This window comes from Chionomys nivalis, chromosome 6, assembly GCF_950005125.1.
Source record: "Chionomys nivalis chromosome 6, mChiNiv1.1, whole genome shotgun sequence".
In the NCBI taxonomy this organism is placed as follows: Eukaryota; Metazoa; Chordata; class Mammalia; order Rodentia; family Cricetidae; genus Chionomys; species Chionomys nivalis.
This window is the reverse complement of record NC_080091.1, coordinates 77,150,364-77,163,276: the sequence shown is the minus strand read 5'-3', so window position 1 is coordinate 77,163,276 and position 12,913 is coordinate 77,150,364. Positions and strand designations below refer to the sequence as shown.

At 40.7% G+C, this 12,913-nt stretch overlaps 1 protein-coding gene across 4 annotated transcripts in view; it reads right to left on the bottom strand.

Moving 5' to 3' along the window:
* Positions 1-12,913, bottom strand: part of Cep135 (centrosomal protein 135) — a 60,510-nt gene that overhangs the window by 34,128 nt on the left and 13,469 nt on the right. For all 4 annotated transcript variants that reach the window (XM_057772719.1, XM_057772718.1, XM_057772722.1 and 1 more), the window contains exons 7-11: positions 9,890-10,018; positions 8,035-8,250; positions 5,379-5,444; positions 2,638-2,776; positions 1,131-1,354 (exon numbers count right to left, since the gene is read on the bottom strand). In XM_057772719.1, coding sequence (XP_057628702.1) covers positions 1,131-1,354; positions 2,638-2,776; positions 5,379-5,444; positions 8,035-8,250; positions 9,890-10,018 — 774 coding nt within the window. The remainder of the gene's footprint in view (positions 1-1,130; positions 1,355-2,637; positions 2,777-5,378; positions 5,445-8,034; positions 8,251-9,889; positions 10,019-12,913) is intronic.

The window sequence follows — 12,913 nt, the reverse complement described above, 5'->3', positions numbered from 1 at the left end:
GGAAATGCTCCCATTAAAGACAAGACAAGAGAAGCTCAATGAGGTTGGATAATAAAGATCACTGATATGGAAAACGCCTAAATTTTTCCCGACTTATTGTAATTCCAAGAAACTGTGCTTAACAGTTTACCATAAAGCAGGAAGCTGACAGCCACAGCACCAGATCCAGATTGAGAGAGCCCTTTGGCTGTCTGCTAACCAAGTGCTTCTACACATGCTTACAATATCTACTTTTAGGTGTGAAATGCACCCCCAGGTCTCCATGCTCACAACTGTCTCACACACTCACTTTACTCAGTACTGGCTCTGTGAACAGTCACTGAAAGGGATGATGCTCTAACTCTGGTGTAGGAGGGTCTTCTTTCTATGTGTTGCTTTCATTGGTTGAATAAAGAAAACTGCCTTGGCCTTTTTATAGGGCAGCCGTTAGATGGGCGTGGTAGACAAAACAGAATTCTGGGAGGAAGAAGGCAGTGTGGCAGATGCCATGCTTCTCCTGCCCAAAATGGACGTTGGTTAGACTCGCGCAGGTAAGCCACGACCTCGTGGTAACACACAGATTAATAGAAATGGGTTAATCAAGATGTGAGAGTTAGCCAGTAAGAGGCTAGAGCTAATGGGCCAGGCATTTAAATGAATACAATTCCTGTATAATTATTTCGGGTGAAAGCTAGCCGGGCGGCGGGCCTGCTCCTCCCTACAACATAACTCTACCACCAAAGCTGGGAAGGACATAAAAGGCTGTTGAGTGTCATGAGGACAGAGCTACTCTGTTAGCAGAGGGAAAGTGCAGCTGTCACACAACATAAATCCTGGAAAGAGCAGAAACGAACAGTATTTTGAGTCTGAGTTCTGGCTTCTGAAAGCCTACAAAGCCTCTCACATGACTCTGCTATTCAACCTAAATTTATAGAAATCAAAATGTTGTCCTTTATTGTTGGATAGTTTCTCTAATAATGCAGGATTCCTCTTACATTGCAAGTTATTGTAAAAACAAAAATCAAGATTAGGACTTTTAAAATTATGTATAAATGATGTTGCATTTATTACAGCAATAAAGCAAAAGGGTTTATCACACACACACATGCGCACACATATCCCCCTTTGATTACTCTTATAAAAGGTATTACCTTTTCTAAGCATTTGAGTATTGAGGTTTTTTCCCGGGCAGAGTAATTTACAGAACAAGTTCTCCGCTGGATGATATGCTGGAGTTTTTCCAGTTCTTTCTTGTAATAGTCTCGCTCCTCCTCTATGCCTCTCAGGAATGTATCTAAACGAGAGGGCGACTTGTCTCGACGTTTTATCCCATGTTCTAGCCTCATCCTCTCAACTTCCAAAGTCAGTTCTCTTTCTGCAAATTAAAGTGGTTAAGATAATGTTGTGTATATAATGTGGATTAGTCAAATAAATAAACAAAAAACTACTAGCAATTCTGAACTGTTCTGTGTCAACCACAAAGATCAGACATATCGAATAGAGAGAACGAGAAGAAAACAAAAGCCAAACATCAACAATAAATAATGTCCAACAAGTGAAGGCCACCCTCTGCTGATGTTATCACAGCTGGATACCATCTAGCACTATGAAAGAAGCAATGCACTATGTATGAAAGAAGAGTGACGCTTCCCAGAGACCCTCAAGGAGCACTGAGGAAAGCAGAGTCAACAACCAGGCAGGCTCACACTTCACTGAGCTTGGGTTTAACACATGCACAAAGAAACCAAAACAACTCATTTTGTTCCCAAGAAGCACAATGATTACTTTTCTGCTGCTATTTTTGAGATAGGCTGTATAGACTGACTCAAACTCCTGGGCTCAAAATGCCCTTGTGCCCGTAAAATGCTCGGGACTGTAGGAATATATCACCACAAACAATCCAACTCACAATGACTAGTTTTTATCAGTAAAAGTTACTTTTCCATGATCTAAAACAAAGCAAATACTAGCAACCTCACAGAGTTCAGCCTGTGGAACTACACTCCCGACACTGACTCGAGTCGTTTTCATGATGAATTCGATGCTGCCATCTTCCCCTTCATTCATTCAGCAGATGCACAATTTACTAAACGTGACTGAATAATCCATGACTCTAGAAAACTCACGAACTGGCCATTTTATCCCATGAAGGAATGACCAGCGAGGTCAGAAGAGAGTAGGAAAGCGAGAAGGAATGAGCAACTGTGGTAAATGTTTAAAAAGAATAAGCTAACGCGAGAAGAGCTGGGCTGCATCTGGCTTCACGCAGGGCAGTTCTGCTGGTGAGGTGGAGACAGAGGCCGTCTGGAATGGGGTGAGGAGCTAGAGTAGTGAGGGATCAGACAGAGGCCAAGTGTGGATTTTAAGGCAATATAACAGTGTTCCTTTAAAAAGACTCCGCACTGCAATGTCTGCCATTTCAGAATGGTTTTAGTCTGCCTCAAAGAAGCACACACTTCCACTGCGAAACATTCCAACAGCCTCTCCTGCGCCAACCAGTCAGAATTCAGGGAGGGCTTCCTATCGTGTCCACCCTGCCCAGCATCACTTCTGGTTCACAGCAACGGCTTGGCACTGTTATTAAATGCACGAAGGATCATCTACTAGTACAACATTCAGAGGGCAAAGTCACTTTTTATCTTACATTTGGCATCTTACCTGTGACTGCAAAACTTTCCATTTTTTTGCTAAGTCTGTTCTTTTCTTGTTCAAGCTGATGAACAACAGTTTCCAGGTCTGATTTCAGAAGGAGCTCATCATTTAGTCTCTCCTTTTCCTTGTGGCATAAGTCTAATTCCTGCAAAATGGTAATTCTATAATTATGTATCCTAATAACTTTACTAAACATTTCTAATACTTATAGGCAAAATGGATACTTTTGTAGCATATGTATGTGTATATATATATATACACACACACATATAAAATAGCAATTCATATGAGTGTGTGTGTGTGTGTATGAACCTGCACTACTTTAATCACTTCAATTGTGACAAAATGCACCACCCATGAAAGAACAGAACCCAGTCTACATACTGGGCTGGGGCTCTAATCACTGCCACGCTGAACTCTCATCAGAGAAGTTTCCTCTCATAGTAGATGGGAACTAACATCGAGAACCATGATTGGATGATGTACAGAGTGAGAGACATTGGCACTCAGTTCGAAATGGGGTGTCTTTATCAAGCTCCCGCCCCCAAGGATCAGGGCTCTGTGTGGAAGAGGATCGGAAAGCTGGTGAGAGTCGGTTATGTGGATAACTACAAAGAAACAGTGTCTTCTGTGTGGAAGAGGATCGGAAAGTTGGTGAGAGTCAGCGATGTGGATAACTACAAGGAAACAGTGTCTTCTGCACACAAGACAACTGATGTACAAAGGGACTCACAGAGACTGCGGCAGCACACACGGTCTGCTCAGGGCTCATGGCCAGATGTGGGCCCAGCAGAGAAGGGAAAATGGACACAGTCTCCCACCCCTAATGAAGAAGCTATCTGCAATTGATACCTGCTGGGAAAGGGAGAGTCAGTATTGTCCAATGGAGTGCCACTTTGGATATTAACCATACTCCAAGGCAGACCCCATGCCCAGCTGGCCAGACAAAATGGACTCCATGTTTTTCGTGTGCATTTTTATTTTTGTTTTGGTAATTTTTTTGGTCTTACCAGTAGGGTTTTCATTTGTTTTGACATTTGTTTTTGTTTTGTTTTGGAGGAAGGGAGAGATTGAGAGTCAGTGAGTTGGGTAGAGAAGGAGAATTTGGGAGAAGTGAGGGGATAAAAAATATGATCAAAATAAACTGCATGTAAAAAAATTAAAAGCAAAACACACACACACACACACACACACACACACGCACACCAAACACACCACGAAGCCCATGCTAACAATGCTCTTTTGTGGAAGGTAGAACCCTTACGTTTTATTCGCTACTCATTTGTTTAGCACATGTCCCACTTCTCTCTGGCTGAGTACGTCTGTGCACAACACAACTCATTAATGCCTATGTTTAAAGAGCACAGCAGTGCAGACCAGTGACAAAGTCACTGCTTCTGCCATGGCAAATGCGTAGTGAACATCAGCAATCAGTTATTAGCTCAGAAATACATAAAGTATAAAACTAACAGGAAATACAAGAACCTGTTGGCAGTGTCAGCCAATGTCACAGAAATCGACCATGGATCTGAGACAAGCACAGCCGACCGCCCTCAGCACTCAGTGTGCAGACAATAGTGAACCGCAGTAAACCCTCCTGCACACACATGTATGTGTGAGTTCTCTTCTCTCAGTCTCCTTTCCAAATGCCTTTAGCATACTGCTTCAAAGACGTATAGAGTGAAATTTCTTATTTATAACATTCACCTCTTATAAGTCCTGCTGTTACTTAAAATGCAGGCAGTGAGTCCAAATGACTCTTTTCCCTGAAAGTCCCACTGTCCATCATGAAGCCACTATTGTGCTGCTCATACTCTGTGTTCAAAAATTCACAAATAGTGAATACAGCCTACCATCCCATAGAAACAGCATGGCACCAGAAAACAGCAGTGTAGACTACACATAACGAAGAGATGCATGTTTCTGTTGGTCTTTGCTTCTAATCATACAGGGAACCCTTCCAACATAGCAGGTTATCACGAGGAAGAGTGACGGCCAGTTTTAGCCTGTAAGGCATTCTCCTAATTCCACACTGGGCCCCTATATCGAGGAGTCTCTTTGGATAAAGCCTGTCTTTCTCTCCAAAGGAGAGAAGCATTGTGACTAGAAAAATAGCTTGAATTACATCAAACAAAGCAATTAAAAGGAGAATGACTACTTCTAATAGCAACAAATAAATACCAGTTCTTGATCTTACTATCACTAGGAAACTGCTAAGCCATAAAGTAGTTAGAGGAATACAGAATTCCTACCAGGGTCTCATATTCAGTGTTATCTATAAACCCATGTTATGAAAGATTAGAGAGTGATAAAACTATAAAACTGCATAAGCACAGTGTAGAACATTCATCACTCGGCTACAGAAAGGAACGCAATTCACATTCATGCTATGACCTCACAAACCTTGCAAACACACTAAGAAGCCTGACGCAAAAGGCCACACAATACATGATCCATTTATACAAACTGTCAGAATGAGAACTCTAGAACCTGAAGGTAGGTGAGTGGCTGTCAGGGGCTAAACAGAAGGTATTGGGGTGACTACTGATAGGTATAAGGTTTCTTTCCAAAATGATGATGTCCTGGAATTAGCAGTGATGGTCCTACAATTCTGTGACTATGCCAAAACCACACAGTCCACTAAAAAGACTGAATATTATCCATATACATTGTTTCTCAAGAGACTTATAAAATCTGGGCATCAATTCCATGCTCAAAGCACTGATGATAGTGTGACATCAACTTACCAGTTGAAGTTTTGCCATTTTTTCTTCAAGGTTCCGCATTTCACAGAGGTTTCTTTTAATCTCTTTCTAGGAATAAAAAGTCTATTAGGTGAGCATTACTATGGCATAAGGAGTAAGACCAGCTGGTACGCACTCTGTCAGTAAAGTCTAGGACCCTAGTTCAGTGACTAGAGGATGAAATTGAGATGAAGGCTCTGTTTAACACTGCGCTGCCCTGAAAGCCTGTGTGGACTCGCTTGTCAAGTAGAGAAGCACTTCGAGTTTCCCGCCTCGGGCCTCAGCTCTGGGGAATGAAGGTGCTCATTTCCTAACCATCCTCTTCATGTTCTCAGCTGCTTTGATTAACCTGGATCTCTTGCACCACAACTAAGAGAGCAGAAACCACTGAAAGACTATGATCCAACGGCATCTTTTGTTGCGTCAAGATGACATCTATGGGCCTTGTCAACAGGCCATGAGGAGTCACATTCAATGCCATGCATGTGGAAGCACAGAACGAACAGAAAGGAGTGGAACAAGAGAGGAAAGACACCGCGGATAGTAATGCATTAAAACCAGAAACGCGGAGTCACAACCATACGAATTATATACCCCACGCCTTTCCCCAGATCTGAAGAACACAACTATACGAATTATATACCCCATGCCTTACCCCAGATCTGAAGAACACAACTATACGAATTATATACCCCACGCCTTTCCCCAGATCTGAAGAACACAACTATACGAATTATATACCCCACGCCTTTCCCCAGATCTGAAGAACACAACTATACGAATTATATACCCCACGCCTTTCCCCAGATCTGAAGAACACAACTATATGAATTATACACTCCACGCCTTTCCCCAGATCTGAAGAACAAGCCCAGGGCCTCATGCACGTGGGCAAGCACTCTGCAAACTGGGTTACGTCCCCAATCCACATCTTTGTCCCAGACTGTTTGGCTATGCAGTCTCTTGAGAGTCCATATACACTTCCAGACTATTTTCCACTTTAGAAAAACTGGCACTGCATCCTGATAGGACTTGAGTTGACTTCAGAGATTGTGTGGTTTTACAGCCTATGAATGCACACAGGATGCCTTTCCACTTACACGCTCTTTAATTTTCATAAATGTTCTAGTATGTCTAAAGTTTTCACCTAACTGGTTAAGTTCATTCTTGCTGATGCAGCTGCAAATGGATTAATTAATTTCTTTGTTTGATTTTCTTTATTCTTAGTATACAAAATTGTATGTGATTTGTGTGTTTATGTGTGTAAGATGCAATTTGTTAAACTTATTTATCCTATCTCATTGTGTTCAAATCTTTGAATTTTCCACAATTAAGTTTATATAATATGTGAACAAAAATTTTTACTATTTCTTTGAAAAGTGTATGCCCTTTACTTTATTCTGTTTTATTTATTTATTTGTCTAATTGCTGAGAAGGCCTCACAGTACTGTTTTAGTTTTAGATATGGTTTCATAGTGTATGGCAAGCTAGCTAAAACACACAGTCTTCCTGCTTCAGTCTCTCTGCAAATGCTGGGATTTCTAGGCAGTCACCACTTCTGACTCAGTATTATGATAACCAGAAATAATAAAAGTATCCTGGAGTTGTTCTTGATTCCAGAGTAAAATATTTTAGTCTTTCAGCACTGAGTATGTTTCCTGTGGGCATCTTATTAATTGTAAGAGAGGAATATTAAAAAAAAAAATTCACCCTGTGCATCTTTTCAGTGGAAAGATGATGAAGTAGCTACCACTATAAAATCTGCAAGGAAAATGTTTTAATAATACCTTTAGGGACTGGGAAGATGGCTCAGTGGTGAACACACAAGCAGCACAGGCTTAATGACCAGAGTGCAGATCCCAAGTACCCATATGAAAGTTGGGCAGGTTTGGCAACAACTCTAATCCCAGCACTAAGGAGGCCGAGCTGGGATCCCTAGGGCAAGCTCACAAGTTAGACAAAGCTGAAACAGTAAGCTCTGAGGTCAGAGGCAGACCCTGCCCAGATAAATAAAGGAAGAGTGACTGAGGCAGATAGCCAACGTCAGCTTCAGGCCTCCACACACATGCTCACAGACGTGCATGTTCACCAATGCATATATTTATGCCTACACATGTGAATAAACACACACAAGCATGTACATGATATAAACACATACCCACATGCAATATAATCTTTCAAGGGTTATTGAGCTAAATCTGACAAGAGGACAGACTTCAGAGATAAAATGACAGGGATGGAAGCCACAGAGGACATCAAGGCGGTGTGTAGTCCTTTACTCTAGAGCAGGTGTGTTTCAGGAACACTAAACCAACTACAGCAAAGGCTGTCTTCTAACAGGTGAGAACAGCGCTTAAGAAAACCTTGAGTTGGCCGGGCGGTGGTGGCGCACGCCTTTAATCCCAGCACTCGGGAGGCAGAGGCAGGTGGATCTCTGTGAGTTCGAGACCAGCCTGGTCTACAGAGCTAGTTCCAGGACAGGCTCCAAAACCACAGAGAAACCCTGTCTCGAAAAACCAAAAAAAAAAAAAAAACCTTGAGTTATTAAAGGCAGAAACATGTCTGCAGCGAGCAAGCCCCGAAGCTGAGCATGGCCATCCCGAGCTCAGCTCACTGTGCTCAGGGCTAGTGAGACCCCACAGCACAGGGCCAGCATCACCTTTGCCTCCCCGAGCTCCTTGTCGGCAGTCTCCAGCACTTCCTCCTTGTGCCTTTCTAGCTGCTGTGCTAGCTGGTCGATTTCTGTTAGCTCCTGGCAGAGCTTTTTGTTCTTGTTACTGAGGTTCACAACTTCGCTTGTCACCGTTTCCTTGGTTTCCACCAGCTCTTGAATATGCTTCTCCAGCTCTTTATTAGCTTGTTGAAGGAAGTCAACCTGAATCCAATTTATAATCACGTGATAAAGTTTCAAACTAAAAGTTCTAAACAACTGCATTTTAAAAGATGCTGAAGTTAAATGAAGCTATTTTTGTATGTGTAACCCTAAATACTATTTATTTTGCCAAGCTGACAATATGTACCTCAATGAAAATACATGTCCACTGGCTTTTATTTTTCAAATACAGAAGGAAAGGATAAGAAATTTGTGTGAACTTGTTCCCAAAAGAGCTATAAAAATACGACAAGGCTGTCATAATGACATTAGCTTGTGCTGTCCAATACAGTAGCCATTAGCATCTAGATGCAGCTGCCAAGCACTTTTAAACATGGCGACTCTAAACTAAGATGTGCTATAAATGTAAATGCCATGAAGCTTCAAAGTTCTGGGGTTTTTTTTTTGTTTGTTTGTTTTAGGAAAGTAAAACTATCACATGCTGAAATGAAGTTTGGGATATATATACTGGGATAAATACATTATTTGCAATTATACTGCATCCCATCTGTCTGGACTCACATTTTTATTGGACAGTGTATTTGAATGTTGCCTCTACTGTCTCTGAGCAAACTCCACCTATTATGTACAGAAAGACCCCCAGCCCTGCCCTGTATCTAAACTACATAAGCTGCATGTTTTATCTGTGTTACTACTTCTTGTCAGTGGTGAGGCTGGACTTGAGACTTGTGTGTTACACAAGCTTTTACTACCAAGCTACACTATTACATTAACAATCAATAATATATTACATGTTAATATATGCTGTATAATATGTATATAAAGAACAAAGTGGATAATATTGTGCATCATACAACATATATCATAGACAGTACATATAATCTATAACTTATAGCATATATAAGCATATATCTACCTTAAAATTATCAGTTTTTAAAAATACAGGGTCACCAAGAATTCCCCAAGACACAAAGATAAACTTTGTTAGTATATTTTAAAATATACTAAAACAAAATCTTCTGATTTTTCTCTATATATTTATATATTTTGTTGCTTTGTTCTTTTGAGATAGGGTCTCATGTAACCCATGACAGTCTAGAATTTACTATGAGGCTGAGACTGGCCATAAACCAATCTTCCTGCCTCTCTCCCTCCCAAGTACAAGATTACAGGAATGTGTCACCACACCTCACTCATTCATGGGTTTTTAAAGAGCAAACTGAAGGCACTGCTCAGAGACTATGGTCTTCTTTTATGTTTGTAACACTAGACCCATCTTACTTGCTGCTCATTAGGAATTCTGGTCTCTCAAAGCTGTTCCTCATTTCTCTGCTCTGTCAGAAACTCCCCAGAGTCATGTATGGTGGCACATTCCTTTAATCCCAGAACTGGAGAGACAGAGGCAGACTGATCTCTGTGAGTTCAGGGCCAGCCTGGTCTTCATAGAGGGTTTTAGTCAGCCGAGGTTATACAGTAAGACCCTGTCTCAAAAAGAATAAAACAAACAAACAAAAACTCCCTTATAAATAATAAAAACTCCCCTATAAATATAAATAAATAATATAAACTCCCTTATAAAAAATACTTCAGTGAACAAGCCTGCCACTTTTATCAACCCACAGGTCATTTTAAGAACCTCAGATTTTTACAGACTCAAGGAAGCAGCCCCGAGAGTCATTACCTGGACATTTAAGTGAGCGATAAGCTTTTCATTGGTTTTATTTCTAGTCTCCAGAGACAGGACATCAGGGGAACGGCCGCCATCCAAAGCAAGTGATAGTCGTTCTATTTCTCGTTCTCTTAGCTCAATCTGAGGATATAAAGTTGATAAAATTGGGTGTGAAGCAAATTCTGAACCCGGAACTTTTGTTTAGATATGATCTTTCCTTATGTACCAACAATGCACACAAGCAGCTACCATTTATACTGGAGTCCACACATGTGTGACAACACAGAATATACCAACGCTATAGGACCAGCATAGATAGCTCTCATCAGTGCTCTTATGGAGTTGATGCTAATTAAATTTTGAGGCTTTTTTTTCTCTCCTCTAAAATTGTTTATAAGAACAGAAATGTCTTGGCAGATTATACACATGTTCAAGCACTGGAATAATGCTGACATACTTCAGCGCTTGCTAGAATGGATGAATCTTGGAATAAATGGAAAATATTAACAACTGAGTTGCTATCAAATTCAGTATCAAAAAAGATAGGAAACTAGGGTGAATTTAATGAATAAATTGATACCAATTCACATGCAAGAATTGGAAAAATGCACACACACACACAAACACATACACACACATACTTTGTTTTCCCCCAATTCAGAAAAAAAATGAAGATTCAATTCAATAATTACTGAACACACTGATGGATGGACTCTGAATTCCAGGAACAGAGAACATAACAGGGAGTACTACCAAGCACCCCAAGAGTTGCAGCACAACAGGTCTTCAACAGAAGAGTAAAGGAAATGGTATCTTACGGAACCAGTACTTAAAGGGATGAAGTAGCCCAATCTGCAGTCTATGTTTGTACCTATAACATCACTAAAGACCTTGCTAAATTTAGCAGGATGTCCATAAAGGCTATAGCAATGCTGTATCACAAAAAGGGGTGCTCCAGGCAGCCACACCCATACACAAAATCATGGGAAATATCAGAGGCAGCAGAAATGACTCAGCATGACTGACTGAACTGGAGAGAAGCGTGAAGAATTGAGCATCGAACAAATACAACCCTGATGTGGAATATTTGTACACTATGTAAAGATATATTGCAATGATTGGTGCAACAAAGAGCTGAATGATCAATACCTAGGCAGGAGAGGAGACAAGATTTCTGGGGAGAGAGAGAAAGAAAAAGAGGAATCGAGGTATGTAGATTAAACCAGGGGGCACTGAAGAAGTCAGACATACAGCAGAGAGTAGAGGCAACTGGGCCACATGGAAGAACACAGATTAATAAAAACAGGTTAATTTAAGTTATAAGAGCTAGTGGGACAAGCCTAAGCTAATGGCCAAACTTTACACATAAAGCCTGAGAAAGCTTCCTGGCAACAGGTCTCCTAGGTAGGCTCAGCGTACAGAGGCGTGGCTCTTTCAAGAAGCCCTGCTGCACAGCTGAACACATGAACAGTTGGCACTGAGTACAAATGCCTGCTGCAGGCGGACACAATAAATTCCAAGAGCTGGGAAAGACAAATGCGGCTCCAGAGCCTGTACCCTTTGGCAAGAGACTAGGCTCTCAGGGAACTGAGGGTGGCAGAGCCAGCTGCCAGTGTGCCATGTGCTAAGCTGGCCCATGCAGTAGTAGCCTAGCAGGTTAAGATCTGGCTCATGTGGTCACAGGAGGCTGCAGATATGCAAAAAGTCATGTCCAGACCAAGAAAAACTCTGAATAGGCAACAGTGTGCTTAAAAATGTGCTTAGATGCTGAAGAAAAAAAAGAAAAAGGATATAAACAGTCATAGAAAAATAGTTTAAAAATAATAGTCTTTAAAGATAAAGTAACAAAGGAAAAAGCCACATAAAGATGGAAAATACACAGAGTGCCTAGATCCTATATGGTGTTTTGTTGACTCTGAATTGTTTAAATGTTAATGAACAAAAAGCAATAGCTATTGAGAGACACTGGATTATGGAAACTGCTAAATTAAGCCAGTCTATATATTTTTAGAAAGTCTTAACTTCAGAATGGAAGTCAGAAAACATGTTGTGTTGGGGGAGAGGCTATGCCTTTGTTTTCACAATAAACAAAAAGATTTCTTCAAAATTAATAAAGACCAGATTTGATTGGGGGAAAATCTTGGCTATAGACATAAAGGAAGAGACAAACAAACAATCAAAACTCTACAGGACAGGTGACATACATTCTGATCCCTTTACTATGAGGACAGCTCTAAGACCAGATGAGACAGGATAAATCCTGTTGGCTACAGAGTCCTCATGACCTATTATTATATGCCATCCTTTTATGTGGCATGGATATAGGTTTGGCTATACAGTCCAAATAGAGTTGTCAGATTCACTTTACCTGCCCTAATGTAAAACAAACATCATCTTTAGCTGACTTGCACACACCGTTCTTTCTATACTTGTATTAATACATATATGTTACCTTTAAAAGTTTGTGTGTTTTCAGAAAAAAAAAGGACCAGACACCAATGAATACAAATATCCTGTGATCCAACCTCTCAAACAACCTCTGTTGCAGTTTCCTCAAAATCTGTATCCAGAAAAACTTCAAAGTTGCTAGCTAAGATGGTCCATCCAGTCTCACAAGACTGTCCAGCCAAGACTTCAGATAAGCTCTACACTTTCCAAACACATTGAGACTAAACAAAAAATAATATTGTTAGCTCTCTCAGGACTTGACTATTGTGCCAATTTTGTCAGGGTCCACTAGAGATGCTGTCACCCCCGACAAGAGGAAGCAATCTAGAGAACATAATGCTTGGGCATTCCCAAGAGGTGGGGTGGATAGTTTTTGGTTGTTCAATGGATTGTGGACGTTTATCATCATTTAGGCGGGTTGGTTACAAGTTGTGGTTGGTCATGGTCAGGGAGAAAGCTAAACAATGGAATCTCACTCTGAAAAAAAAAGGGGATATAGAAATGATGGAATAAAAGGGTAGATTACTGAATTTACTTTTAAATTAAAAAGTAACTACTAGTTTTAAATATTTTTACATTGTTATGGAT